The sequence below is a fragment of the Sciurus carolinensis genome, chromosome 9, assembly GCF_902686445.1.
Source record: "Sciurus carolinensis chromosome 9, mSciCar1.2, whole genome shotgun sequence".
Classification (NCBI taxonomy): domain Eukaryota; kingdom Metazoa; phylum Chordata; class Mammalia; order Rodentia; family Sciuridae; genus Sciurus; species Sciurus carolinensis.
This window is the reverse complement of record NC_062221.1, coordinates 50,212,301-50,227,598: the sequence shown is the minus strand read 5'-3', so window position 1 is coordinate 50,227,598 and position 15,298 is coordinate 50,212,301. Positions and strand designations below refer to the sequence as shown.

General features: G+C 39.3%; 1 protein-coding gene across 14 annotated transcripts in view; it reads left to right on the top strand.

Annotated features, from left to right (window-relative positions):
• Pex5l (peroxisomal biogenesis factor 5 like) overlaps window positions 1-12,005 on the top strand; it is a 215,359-nt gene extending 203,354 nt beyond the window's left edge. For all 14 annotated transcript variants that reach the window (XM_047563860.1, XM_047563856.1, XM_047563854.1 and 11 more), the window contains 5 exons: window positions 1,660-1,730; window positions 3,546-3,743; window positions 4,803-4,968; window positions 5,298-5,455; window positions 10,259-12,005. In XM_047563860.1, the coding sequence (XP_047419816.1) occupies window positions 1,660-1,730; window positions 3,546-3,743; window positions 4,803-4,968; window positions 5,298-5,455; window positions 10,259-10,463 (798 nt within the window). In that variant the 3' untranslated portion in view covers window positions 10,464-12,005. The remainder of the gene's footprint in view (window positions 1-1,659; window positions 1,731-3,545; window positions 3,744-4,802; window positions 4,969-5,297; window positions 5,456-10,258) is intronic.
• The last annotated feature ends 3,293 nt before the right edge of the window (window positions 12,006-15,298 follow it).

The following is a 15,298-nucleotide window of genomic DNA, read 5'->3' as shown; positions in this document are numbered from 1 at the left end:
AGGAGAAAGAATTAAGGACCACAGGAAGCCAAGTTGTTTTTTAGAGGGAATGGTGCACGGGAGACAGAGGGAATGGGGCAGAAGAGGGGAGGAGAGAGTGGTAGAGGGGAGGGAAGGAGAGACCAGCGAGAGTTTAAACTGCATCTGAAGGCCATGGGAAACATAGAGAATGACCCAGAAGAGGCATTCAATCTGACTGCATGTAAGAAAATCCCTTCCTCTGGGATGAGAAAGGTGATTAGAGACAGACACTCGGGGGCCACCAAAAAGCTTCTGCAGTCCCGTCTCAGTCCACTAAGTTTTCAAATCCATAAAGGCTTGTAAAATGATAGTGGCTTCATTTTTAGATTGTGAGTGATTTTTAGGAATCATTTATAATGGATATTCAAAAAGAAATTGGCAGAGATTTTAGGGATAGATGTATGTGGTATTGAAAAGACAACCTACGATAGTGATGAAATTTCTATACTTAGCTATCCTAATTATGTGGGTTCAAATCCTATTCTACTTGTTAGCCATGACTTGGGACAAGTCAGTAAAACTTTCCGTGGTTCAGTTCCTTCATCTGTAAAATGGACTTCATAATAGTAAACATCTCATTGTATGTTCTAAGGAATGTTAGTTCCTGCAAATAAAGTGTTCAGCTCAGTGCCTGGCATATCCATGCTTACCCTTCTCTTATTGTGCATAATTCTTGGTTTCTATATGAAGAATAAGTAAACTGCTCACTAATCAAAACCCCTAATAGCTTATTCCTCAAAAGGCTCAGAGTGGAGTGAGATTAAACTGACAACTGAAATTCTGACAAAATATTGTCATTTTTTTAAAAAGTGGCATGAACTAATGAAGTTGTCTTAAATTTGTAAATGCTGTATATTTTACAAGATATTTTTGTGTATACTGTATCATTCAACACAGCAACCCTGGGACGTTAAAAAAGAGAGACAAAGAAATAAGTATACACTATTATCCCAGATTTATAAACAAGAAAATTAAGTACCTTTGTACCTAATGAATCCCAGCAAGGATTCAGGGTTTCTTATCTATGGAGATTCCAAGGCTAAGGTACTGGCACTGTGGGCAGTGAAGATGGTACCATGACCAAAGCTAGGAAGAAGTCTGCTTGATCAATCTTTTCATATCAAGTATTCTAAGATTCATGGTAGGCGAGATCAAAATGGAGGCTGCTCTAAAAATCACCAATATTGTTGGGGGAAATAATGAGTATTTTTTTAGTTTATGTGGTATATTCATGTTGCACATCTTGAGTTTTCTGGTTGTAAACTTTAGACCATTTACATTTCTGGGTTATTTTCAAACCCCTTTCCTTAAAATTATGTAGTTTAACATATTGATTTTTTTTTTTTTGGTTTTAAGATACCTAATATCATGGGATCTCAGAAATTCAGAGACTTCTCTAACACTGGGTTATAGGAAAGGATAAATACTAAACTAGTTTAGAAATAATGACAGAGGATCTGTGACCAGAGTTTGAACAAAAGAAATGCATGTGATATTTTTCCCTTTTATGTGGCTCTCACATCTGACTCAGGTAGCTCTGCAGAGGAGCTGCCACCAGTAAACCAACGAAAACACGGGAGTCAACCCTGCTTCCTTCTGTTCCTTCTGCAACTGAATAACGTCAGTTGTCTTTTGTAGGCATGGCAGTTCCTGGGGATAACACAGGCAGAGAATGAAAATGAACAAGCAGCCATTGTCGCCCTCCAGAGGTACGTGAAGCTACGTGCATGTCCATGGGCTGGTGGCCGCCTGGCAGTGCACTTCCTCGGTTCCAGATTTGTCTTTTGACCCCTCTTGAAGTGCAGTGTGAAAAACCAGGCCAGGATGGGTACTGGGATGCCACATATCACTCACACTTCGCTCTAGAAAACAAGAACTCGTGATACAATCGTGTTCCTAAACCACAATATTTTGCTATCTGCCAATCGATAGATTCATGAAATAAATGGTTCCTTTTAATTTTCTAGACTTTTGTACCATCTGAAAGTTTTCTTCAGGATAAGCATATTCAAATAATGACCGTGGGTGGGGATGGAAACAGAGGATGTAGCATCATCCATTAACTTGATTAGAGTCCCTAGGAAGCCCTGAAAAAGTAGTTTCTACCAAACAGACTCACACTTTCCCTGCCTTTTCTTGAAAGTACTTTTCATATAGTGCAGTGGGAAAAGAATATACATACACATGCACATGTAGTTCAGAGGTTCCATTTGAGTGTGTGTACTTATGGATGTGTATATAACCTGTGGGCATGTGTGTAAATCCTAGAGCTTTGGAATGTTAGAATGTAAGAATTCTAGATCCAGGGATTTGTCATCCCAGGATCCTAGATCTCAGGATTCCATGGCATCCAATGGTACCGTGACGCCTGGGGTGTTGTTCTTCCTTGAGAACCATTTTCTATACAGGAGAGAACTGGGGATCAGGGAAGGTCAAGGTCACACAGACAGCATCTAAAAGAGACAGAACTTTAACCCTCATGTCCTGACTCTGGAACTCTGGGTCAGTGGTTCTGAATTCTGTATACACATGGCCAATAGAATGAGCTTAAAAAAAAAAAAAAAAAAAAAAGACTCCCAGGAACACCTTGGTTGAGACTAGGAAATCAAGCATCAGTAGTTTTAAACCTCCCGTTCTAATGAGCATTCAGAGTTCAGAACTCTGCCCAGTGCTGATAAATTTCTGAGACTGGACCACCACAGGGAGGCATTCGATGCTGCTTAGAGCTTGTTACTCATAAAGCCTTTTCCAGGGACTACCATTATCCATTACCTGGGAGCTTGTCAGACCTTCACTTCCTTGGGCCCCACCCCACCTGCTGTATTAGAATGTGGTATAGAGGAAGGGTTCGGGGTTCTAGATGATTGAGGTACACTTCAAAGTTTGAAAACACCTTGCTAGAGGCCAGATGTGTAGAATATGGGGTTCAACCAGTAGTCTGAATCCCCTGTAAACCCACATTAGTAATCTGGAAACGGGAATTTCCCTCTCCTCTCACACTGTACGATCTTTCATCTCTGAATATCCAAATATAATTCAAATCCATTTTGAGGGCAGGGGATAAGGCAATAATAATACCCTTTACTTCTCATTAGATTAACTACTAATAATTTATGTGCAGGAAGTAGCCATACTTCCTATAGTTATGAAACCATTCATTACAGTTAACAAAATGGGCCATCATCAGGGTGAGTTTTAATGCTCTTAAAAATACTCTTTACAGGATTGAGGTTGTGGCTCAGTGGTAGAGCACTTACCAAGCATGTGTGAGGCACTGGGTTTGATTCTCAGCACCACATATAAATAAATAAATAAAATAAAGGTCCACTGACAATTTTAAAAATATTTTTTTAAAAACATACTCTTTGGTCCTGATTTTCATTAGGAGATTATACAGTGTTTTCCAGAGACTTAAACAAACTTAATAATGCTTTTGCAACATTTAATTAGTTGCAAAATTTTATAGAGAACTGTTGGAAAAATGAAAAATATAAAATTATTTGTTTGTTTTTATCTTCTTTCAGGTGTTTAGAACTGCAGCCCAACAATTTGAAAGCTTTGATGGCTTTGGCTGTGAGTTACACGAACACTGGTCATCAGCAAGATGCCTGTGAATCTCTGAAGAATTGGATTAAGCAAAATCCAAAGTACAAATACCTTGTGAAGAGTAAGAAGGGCTCTCCAGGCCTCACTCGGCGAATGTCTAAATCCCCAGTTGACAGGTATCCTTCTCATTATAACTGGCATAAATACCCACATACACAATCACCTTAAGGGTAATGAATGAGCCTCAGATCTCTACCATCACTCCCTCCACAATGGCTTTTAAGACAGCATTCTGCTAGTAGAGAGCACTGAATAGAAAAGATATCAGTCCTCTCATTGGGGCTATCGTTTTAATCAGTTTCCATCACTGTAACAAAATACCTGAGATAATCAAAATAAAAGGAGAAAAGGTTTATTTTGTCTCATAGTTTTGGAACTTTCAGTCCATGGTCAATTGACCCTGTTGCTTTAGGGCCCTTGGTCAGGAAACATGTCATGGTAGGAACACACAGGAGAAGAAACTGCTCACCTTATGGCAAACCAATAAGCAAAAGAAGAGACAAAGGAAAGGTTCAAGGTCCTGATATTCTCCTTGAGGACACAATTCCAATGACCCAACTACCTCCCCAAAGACCCCACCTTCCAAAGATACCACCACCACCTCCCAATAGTGCCACAGAATAGCTACTGAGCCTTTATTTAATACATGGGTCTTTGGGGAATACTTACCCAAACCACAGCAACCATTCTTTGGTCACATGATCTACACCACAGGTGCCTACAGACATTTCTCTGAGTACCATATTTTAAAGCCAAATGCTTGGGACATATAATTCATCTGAAGTATAGTAAGTACTAATTGTTGTTCCATGTGTTATAAAGTCTGAGAATTAGGAATGGGTAAATGGAAGTCGTTTCTCCTAGGAATTTTGTTTCCATCAGCAATAAATTGTGATATTGAATCCTTTCTCACTGAGGCCCTAGGAAATTTAGCTGTGGGGTTTCCACACTGGTACTCCCAGTTTCAATAGATTTGTCCTTGTAGAGACTTTACTTAGGAATCAGCTGTATTGTTCAACATTCAGTATTAGTAGTCCTCTCATTAAGCTAAGATATTTTGACAGAATTTTCCAGTCTGTAATAAATTGAGACTTGAAATATGGTCAAAAGAACTTCAGTAGTCATTCATTCATGATCAGACTATTTGGGTTAAGAATCTTTTTTTTTTTTGGTAGCTCTGTTCTGGAAGGAGTGAAGGAATTATATCTGGAAGCTGCCCACCAAAATGGAGATGTGATCGACCCCGACCTACAGACAGGCCTAGGGGTACTGTTCCATCTGAGTGGGGAGTTCAACAGAGCAATAGATGCATTTAACGCTGCCTTAACTGTTCGGCCAGAGGTAAGAGTGCACAGCACAGCAAGAAACCATGATATTCTCTGTAACAAATTTTCACAGGCTACTTTGTACATTTCCTCTACACTTTGTTTCCCTTCCTCTGATATTTAAAGTGAGTGGTAGTAATGATAGGCTATGTAGCTGTTAATATTGAAATATCTAGAGTAGAAACGTCTATTTCATGGCGGCATCAAGTGGTGACTACTCTTTGATGAATGAATGTCACTTCACAAAGATGTTTGAGCAGTTTGCCTCCCGGTGGTACCTGTCCGTGAGCACATTGTCAGGGGGGCTTCTTCTGGCTGTTTGAGAACTCTGCTTTTTGTCATCAGGACTATTCATTATGGAACCGTCTTGGGGCGACCTTGGCCAATGGAGACCGCAGTGAGGAAGCCGTGGAGGCCTACACACGAGCCCTGGAGATTCAGCCAGGCTTTATCCGGTCCCGATACAACCTGGGTATCAGCTGCATCAACCTGGGCGCCTACAGGTGAAGGACGGGATGGGAGAGACCTGAGACCACGCTCAGGGCTGAGGTCTAGTGACCTGAGAGCTGGTCTCCAAGTGAAAATACCTGTTTTTGCAGGAGTAATCCTCTTCTTGCTCTTAAGAGTAAACGTGGAACTTTCAGACCCGGAGGCCTGTTTAAGCAGGGACGATATGCAGCACTGGTTCTCAATCTTTAGCTACAATCACCTGGACATCTTGAGAGATCCCTCTGCCAGAGACCCTGATCCAGTCCACCTGGGTTAGAACCTTGTCTGATTTTAACACCCCTGAGGACAGACAGCTCTTTGTGAAGCATGAACAGTTCAATCTTTCATTTTCCACTTAAGGAAAAAAAAATCTCAAGGGCTTGGGCAAGCGGACTTTGGAATTTCCCAGAACCAGTGTTTGGCTAGGCAAAACCAAGAATCCAGGTTTTCTCAATCTAGAGAACCAATCATTTTAGTCGAGTAACAAAAAAGAAAAAACATGGTGGGTTTATAGTTTGAAACACCTTTCTTCTTTCCTTATAACTTGTCATTCAGGCCTATATCTTCTCTGTCTTTTCCTATTTACAGTAACTATCAATGACCTTTGTTTCTTTTGGGTAATGAAAGCATGGTGTTGTTTTTTTTTTTTTTTTTCTCTTTATTTTTCTATTTTTTTCTATTTTCTAAACAAACATATTACTTTTATATTTGGGAAAAAGAGAACTAAATGTTAGCTTTAAATCCCACAAATAATACCAACCTTTTCTCCTCAAAGAGCAGGGTTTCATAACCAGACAGACTAGGGCTCAGATCACAGCCCTGCCATTTACTGGTTTTGTGACTCTGGTCATACCACTTTGAGCCTTAATGTCTCCATCTATAAAGGAGAGAGAGAGAAAGAGAAAGAATGATAACGTCCTTGCAGGATTATTGTGCACATTAAATATAATTGTCTAGCACAGAGCAACAGCTCAATACCTGGTGGGCATTCACTACAATTATTGCCATCCTCATCATCAGTATCCTTATTATTGTGATTTATTTAAAGTATCTGAGACCTTCATAAAGAGATAACATTCTTTTGACATCTGAAGAATTGCTCTTTTCAAACTGTGTTTGTGAGTTTTACCAGCGGCAAATATTGAGGCCTTAGAAAATAGCTATTGCATTTATACTAAAAGGATCTTACAAAGGACATTAGCCACTGGATTACACTGTATCTTCTAAGAGGATTTTGTGCAGGTTAAAACCAGGAATAGCTGAGTGGTTCCTGGGCAGCTGATTTGTTTTATTTATGGACACTGAAATGTGCCGCAGCAGAGGCCTCTTCACAAGGGCTATATAGAAACCCAGAGCCGACGCTGGGCCACCTCCCCACACGGCAGCTGCTGAAGCCTGGTGATGTCCACTTTGTATGCTCACTTCCTTCCTGGTTTCATCAGAGTCTCCTAACCTGCTTTTCTCTTTCACCATTTTATTCACTCTTTTCTAGGTATGTTTATCCATTTCCTTTGTCCTTTTGGGGGCAACAAGGAAAGATGGAAATAAACACACACACGTAGACATACCAAATTCAATTAAAGGGAACTTTCATAAAACTTTTGGATGAGTTTTTCAATTGTAACTTTTTAATGTAGAAAACAATACTTGCAACTCCCAAGAATACTTCCTTGGCATTTCATAGGTGTGAAATTCAACCCGGGTAACTATTTGTCAGAGACCATGACAGCTACACACTGGCAACTCAGTCAAGCTTGGAAGTTTCAATCCTCAAGCAGAAAGAGCAAGTCAATTTTCAGGTTGCCAGAATGCCCAGCTAAATTTGAATTTCACATAAAGGACAGAAAAGTTTTTACTACAAGCATTCTCTAAATATTGTGTAGGATATACTTGTACTAAAATAAATTTATTTATTGTTCATCTGAAATTCAAACGTAACTGTGCATTCCATACTTTTATTAGCTAAGTCAGATAACCCTGATCAATTGGCTGCTTTGAAACATCTTCAACTAAGCTTTAAGATGGATCTTTTATTGTCGTGCCAAATGTGTGAAATCTTGAGAAGTGATAAATAAGCATTTTGTGTTTTCTCCTGAGGGGGAAAAAGCACAAACCTTACATGAATTCTGAAAAGAAGTTTAACTTGAGGCAGAGGTACATGCTTAGGAAATAACAACTGGCATTGGGATATGGCTCTGAGGAAAGCCAGGAGTGAGTACTGATGGCCCTCCAGAACTGGGCTGTCTGTGAGTGCAAGAGGCAAGCCTTATCCTACCACAGTGGAAATAAAGGGCACTGTCAAAATGAAACTTGGGTATAGCTTAAAACACTACAGAGTAGTTAGACTGTTCAAAAATGAGGACCTTTTTTAATGAAAACAGAAACCATCTCCTTCGAGAGTAGTACTTTTAGTATTAGTATAATGAGGGAAAGATACTATAAAGTGAGTAATGCTTTTAAATGAAGGGCTTTTGTTAAAGGTGACAATATCCACAATTGAAATTATTCACACACGTATATGGGAGCATTTGAAAGCTATTCATAGTTGGAGTTCCCCAAGAGGACTGAGCTCACAAGTTAAGGAACAGGCTTAGACTATCTTTATGAAAACACCTGGAGTGGCTTGATGAGGTTAGTAAATTATCCTTCCGTTACCTCCAAATCCCTCTGAACTGAAAGCCATAGACAAGAGACGAGAGCAGCTGATAAATGAGGGCTCCAGGATCTTCCTCCCTGCAGGTTTTGACAAGTCTAGGATTACGAGTGGAGACATATCATGGGAGCTGCCACCCTGGGAAGAGGGACCAGAAAGGGTCTCCCCATGCCCAATCACTTATAGATCCTCTTCTGGAGCCAAGGGCCCAAAGGAGAGGTGGTTAGGACACCGACTCCATTTTATCACCCTGATGGCTACATACAGCTCCATTTCCCAAGTGGCCTTTTATTCTCAGGCAAACCTAATAATGTAAATGAGCACATGCCTAGGCCACGCGTTAGAATTAGAAATCCACCTGGACTTTCAAGGGTTCTTCCCAGATGCTCAATAGGCACCTTCCAGAATTAAGTAAAATCAAGTCTGAGAAAAGTTTTCAAGAAAAGTGAAGCAGATGCAAATTAAAATGGCATGCTTATTCTTAGCAAGAGTTAGTTTGTCAGACACATACTACAAGGTTGGAGTGACAGGGGGCTGCTGCAGAGGGCAGAACAGCAGGCAAACCTGGTGCCCCACACAGTCCTGGACTGGATGGGATCTAACTAGTTGTCCTCAAGTTTCCTGTTCTCAGGGTCCCTTTAGGCTTTTAATGATTACTGAGAATCCCAAAGGGCTTTTACTTACATAATTATATCTATCAGTATTTACTATTTTAGAAACTAAACTGAAGGCTTTAAAAAATTCATTTAAAATAACAAGTCCCCAGACATGCTGATGCACACTGGTAACACTGGTGACTTGGAAGGCTGAGGCAAAGAGGATCACAAATTCAAAGCCAGCTTCGGCAACTTAGCGAGGCCCTAAGCAACTTAGGGAGACCCTGTCTCTAAATAAAATATTTTTTAGAAAGAGCTGGGAATGTATCTCAGTGGTTGAGCATCCCTGGGTTCACTCCCCAGTACCAAAAATAAATAAATAAAATTTTTAAAAATTAAAAATAACAAGTCATCATATGTTAATATAAATACATTTCACAAGAAAATAATTATTTTCCAAAATTAAACTATGATCAGAGAGAAGAGTGGCATCATTTTGCATTTTTGCAAATTTCTTTAATAACTTGCTTACTAAAAGACAAACTCTTGTCCCTACTTCTACATTCAGTCTGTTGGGACAACTCACCTCATGTAGTCTCTGGAAAATTCCACCTCTATGCATTTGAGAAAATGGAAGTGAAAAGAGCAAATAACATCTTAGCTCATTAATTAATTAATTTATTTATTTATTCATTATTTTGGCAGTACTTTATGCCTGAGGTATATCCCCAGCCTTTTTTATTTTTTACGTTGAGACAGGGTCTCACTATGTTGCTTAGGGCCTCACTATGTTGCCAAGGCTGACTTCGAACTTGTGATCCTCCTGTCTTCGCCTCCAACTACTGCTATTACAAGCATGTGCCACTGCACCTAGCACATCTGAGTTTTATTTAAAAAAATGATTTTGACCTCATTGAACCCCGAGGCGTCCCATTCTATATTTTGAAAACTATTGATCTTAATAATAAGAGCTTTTATATACATTGGTTGAACTGCAGCCCAGGACAAAGTTCTAAAATGACTTTCGTTATCCTGATCACACACTGAGGGACACTGAAAATAATAAATTTGCCTGGAGCTAAATAACTAGGTTATAAGGCCTGGTGCTCTGCTTATCAAGTCAACTTCACTCTACGTGCATTCCATATTTCTCTCATAAATAGGAAAAACTAAACCACTTTGTTTCTGAGTAAAGTCATATTTTTTCTCCTGAAATACAGTAATATAAATCCCATTTGCAATAGATTAAGTCCTCAAATCATTCCTAGAGTAGGAGAAAATCAAATTCACTAATGAGTTAGCAATGGCTTTACTATACTTTCTTTCCCAAGTGGCATTTGTAAAATAAAATTTGCTTTTCTTTTTTCCTTGTGATTTCACTATATTTAACAATTATTGTTCACAAAAGAATAATGAGAGAATCAGAAAGTTGTTCATCTGGTCATTCAAAACACCATAGAGAGATGATTCAGGATTTTATATTTAAAATAATTTCATTTTTTTTCCCCTACATTTGCTAACTCTGAAATTTGTTGTATTTTAAAATGTCCCTTTTTCTGCCCTCTTAGAGAAGCGGTCAGCAATTTTCTCACTGCCCTCAGTTTGCAAAGAAAGAGCAGGAATCAACAGCAAGTTCCTCATCCTGCCATCTCTGGGAATATCTGGGCTGCCCTCAGAATCGCACTGTCTCTGATGGACCAACCCGAGCTCTTCCAGGCAGCCAATCTGGGCGATCTGGATGTCCTCCTAAGAGCTTTCAACTTGGATCCTTGAAAGAAACAAAAACAAAAACAAAAAAAGATGAAGAAAAAGAAGCAGAAGAATCCCTCATCTGTGTTGTTGTACTGAGAAATGAAAAACTATTTTATTATGGATTTCCAAAAGGATCAATCAGATATTCAAAAGGCCATGGTCACATAACCCAAGGGAATTAATGCCTACAGACAATGCCCAGTCTCTGTTCAGATCCAAAAGCACAAAATGTTGTATATAGAGTCAAGGTCAGGTTCCAAAGAAGAATTGAGAGACTCAAGACAAACCAAGATAAAGTAACTTAATGTACTCTTCGCAAGTTGCAAGTATATTGCAAAACCTGTTCAGTGGGGTCCCCAGTTGCAGCTGCCTGTACATCTGAGGAAGATGTTCACAGGACCCATGAAGAAAGCACTGCCTCAGATCAGGGAATTCTGACTGTTTCCAAACTGTCCCCTGAAGTCCCCCTTTTGCAAGACTGAACATAGTTTGGGCCATTGGTGCATGCACATATATTAACTCGACTAAAGACAGGCCTTGCTTTAACCTGTTCCAGTTTTAACTTTTACTGTAGCCCTGTTTCCAGAGAGGGAGCTTTGCTGGCAAAAGCAGTTTTTGCACTAGAAATTTTTGCTGTTCCCAATCAAAACTTTTCTGGGGTTGTATATATGCACTTTAATATCTTATTTATGCCTTGCTGGAGTTTTGTTTCGCTGCTCCAATTTTTAACTTGGGGGAAAAGGATTTGAGAACTCAGAATTGTTAGATCAATGGACCAAATAAATAATTCCTGAAAATAGTTTTTCATAGTGTAGGGTTTCAAAGGAGTGATTTTCTTAAAGCAGACATGACATAGGGTGTAAATGTGCAAACATAGATCTTATTCACATGCTTTCTGGGACTGCATGAACTTAGAGACCAGATTGTGTCTCTTCATGCATTCTCCGCAGGAGGAAAGCTGGATAATACCATGATTTCTATTGAGTTTGCATTAACGTGCTTAAGTGTCATATTTTACTGGCTTTCTGACTGCCCTGCACAACAAAATTCCTTTTAAACTATTCCTATTTTAAATGGTATTTCTTAAGCGTGATAATACATTTTTCCTAAAAATGATGCGTTTCCTTTGTTCCATAATGACCTGCACTCTTCACCTTCTTGCATTATAAAGGAAAATCAACATTTTTTAACTGAACCTCACTGAATGTCAGTGGTTTAATATGAAAAATGCATGCCCCTTTGGCTCTTATCTTAAACATTTAGCAAGTTTCAGAAACTTTCTATTGGCAGTAATGTTTTCTTTAATTGGTCACCTTCCATTTAGTTCTTCAGAGTATTTTGTGTGTGTGTTTGAGGCTTGATAATTATTTTGACATATACATTTTTTAAATAATTAGAAAAAATATTTGCAAAATGCTAACCAAAATATCATTTTACCCAGGTCCTGTTCTAGTACGTTGTCCTATTGTTCTTCACCTTGTATCCATCCTTCCTCCTGAAACTCCCCCAAGGTAGTTTGATCCCAACTTTTTCTTCATGGGTTTTGTTTGTTTGTTTGTTTGTTTGGTTGGTTGGTTTAGTAGCAGCTCATCCCACTCATGACTATAATTATCAAAAAGACAGAATTTGGGGTCAAAACAGTTTAATTGGAGAACAAGCTGCGGTTGAGAGGGAAATGTGCCCACATGCTGAGAGAGTGGACTCTGGGCTCAGGCGTGAATCTTCTGTTACCTTGGAGTCCCTGGGTTGGGAGGGCCTCAGGTTAACATGAAACCTTATGTCCTTGACTGGTATGGGTGAGGCACTGTGGGGAGTGCCAGGATTTGCTATTCATTGTCAAGGCCCCTCAGGTCTTGGCTCCAGCTGGGCAGCAGGAAGTAGAGGCATTACAGCATTCACCTCTGGGCAAGAGTGACAGCCCAGGCTTGGCCTTTGTTTTCCTGTAGTCTGAGCTGCAAAATAAATCTCAACAATATTTTCAAGAATGGCATTCTTTAGAATTTTAGAAATTATTAATGTGATCTGAGAAGGACCCTTGGGGCTGACCTCCAGCCTATGGCAACTGCCTGCTCCGGTACAGCCAGCTCCATTCTCTGCCTACTCCTTCCTCCTCAGGATCTCTGTGCACTCACCCACTGGTCGGTTGACTTGAATCCATTAGGAACCTCTGGACAAGGATTCAAAGCCAACTTTACAGTTGTTCTGCTTTTGATGCCATTCTCTACTCTCAGCTGCAACTGAATTTGCAATGCTAACGACATGCTGCCCTCTCAGTCTTGCTTGAAGTGCGTACAGGATATCAGTAACAATTTAAAGACTGAAAGTAAAGTAAATGCAGGGTGCTTTGGTTTAACTTGATTGTTGTTAGGTGGGACAAATTTCACGGCCCAAGTTATATTTTGTGATTGGAATACAAAACAACTTCAAAGTCCAGGGAGTTGTTATAAGGAAGAGTTAATAATTTTCCATTCCCACCATTATTTAGCAATTTGTAGAGCATTTGGTGGGACTTGGTGCCAGTCTATCCATTATTGTCCACCAGAACTAACCAAAATTATTACTCAAGAGTTACATTTTTCAAAAATTAAGTAAAAACCATTACTAAAAAGTAAGTGAAAGTTTATGGAAATAAAACACCACCAAAAACTAAGTTGTAATATTTTAAAATAGTCTTTATTGTATACAGCATATACTTCTTGGTGTATACACTTTAAAAAAAAAAAAAGACAACTGTTTTGGGGATCTCAACTTTATGGCAGGAAATCATCATTAAATTACTCTTTCCAGGGGCTGGGCTGTAGCTCAGTGGCAGAGCACTTGCCTAGCATGTGTGAGACACTGGGTTTGATCCTTAGCACCACATAAAAATAAACAAATAAAATAATTATTTTTTTTAATTACTCTTTCTATTTGAAAGAGCAGGATATCCTTGTCCTTGATTCCCTTCTGAGGCTCTCTGGAAAGACTGCTTCTTTTTTTTATCAATGAGCAATGGCCAAGAGCTCTGAAGAATGGTACTCACTTACTAGAATGTTCACTCAACTGCATAGAGTTGACTTTCAGAGACTGCCTGTACTAGGAAATGGAATAAAAATGCACAGAGAGTCAGCAATCTCTACTGTTTCAAAATATAACCATTTCCAGTAGAATATCTCTGTGGGCTGCTGTACCTCAACAGGGAAGAGGAGGCTGAGGGACTGGGAGAGAAGCAAAGGGTCCTCTAACTGGGCTGAGCTCAGTGATTCTGATTCTGTACTTTCTCTCAAAATCACCACCCAGACTCCTGGAAGAAAGGCAGATCTTGCCCACAGGGAACTTTAATAGAGAACTATGAAATGTGCCTTCTCAGCCAATCTTGGTTTCTACCAGGATGGCAAAGGCGTGATGCACAACTGGGTACAAGAGTCCAGAACACACTCACTTTCAGGGTTTTATTCCACTTTCATGTTAAGAGGCCTATTTTGTTGAATCTCGGGTCCATGTCTAAATTCTTACATAGATAAACCTCTATATATATTCTTGCCACACAAGCAACACTTGAACATAGTAGTAGCTAGTCCTACTTGGGGCTCCCATAGTCTTTACCTTAAACTTGTCTGTGAGCTCCTTGAGAAAATAGATAAAGCAAGATAGTCTTTTTGTGTCCCTTCCTCATTTGTTCCTGAGTCAGTTCCACAAGACTGGACTGTACTTTTTGTTGTGTTGGTGGCTGTGACTCTTCTTCCCCTTGAAATGCTTCTAGGTGCATACTAGAAGCAGGGTCTTCTGAAGGGTTAATTCATGTGCCCTCTTTTTGAGCCCTCTTGCTTTAAAAATTAATACACAGGCACCATCATAATTTCAGCTTTGTGAAACAATTTCAAATTCATTCCTTGTTCAGACTTTACTGTACAGTTTCCCTCTTGTCTCAGTATTTGCAGAACTGGTTGAAATTAAACTGTTTTGAACTAAGAAGCAGATACATATATATTTTTAGAGTGTTCAGAGATGAACTCTGGCATAAAGTTTGTAAAAAGGCAATTTTTAAAAAGCAAAACATATAACCTCAGGTACAAAAATATCGCATGCATTAGTACTTACAAATCCTGCCTACTCAAATATTAACCAAAGCATGCAAGATAACTTAACTGAATGTAAATTTACACCATGCATGATGAGTCTCATAGGTTAGTTTATTTTTCCTTGCTCCTGAACTAGAGAGCAATTTTATGAACTTTGTGTTCCAGTTTTTCTTTTTCTTTTTATCCTATCCCTGAGATTGATTTCATACAATCACACTGAACTTGAAAGATATTCACGTCGGTTTGTGCAGCGTTGCAGTTGGTGCCAAATTAAAGCTCTGGGAAATCTAGGTACAGATATCCAAATGTTTCTCTTAAAAGCCAGTTGGGGCACAACAGGACGAAATTGGAACAGATCCATGTGTCTAAAGCTACTAAATTAAATCATGTTCATTACCTCAGCACATAAAGGTTTGGGCTCTAAATTCTTTAAAACTCATTTCAAATTTTTTCTAAAATTTTAAGAAAATTGGAAAAACTTACACTTTAAGTAAATGCAGGGATGCTAGAGAAATGTCAGACACATAAAAATCATCATAAGGCAAAGTGGACATAGGGCCTTCAGTTCCATAAATGTTCCATAGAGATGACCCAGTGTCACATGGGGTGTGTGGGGTATCACAGCATTGTTCTGACACAACCCTATGGATATGGTAGGTGGCCCTTCTCCATTGAGAAACCAGATTTGATCAATAGATCTAAAACACAGAAGTTCCAGAGTGAAGCAATGATTTCCTGGTCACTAGAATCAACTCGAATCTTCTCACTCACTGCCCTTTTCTGTAAACCCCTATT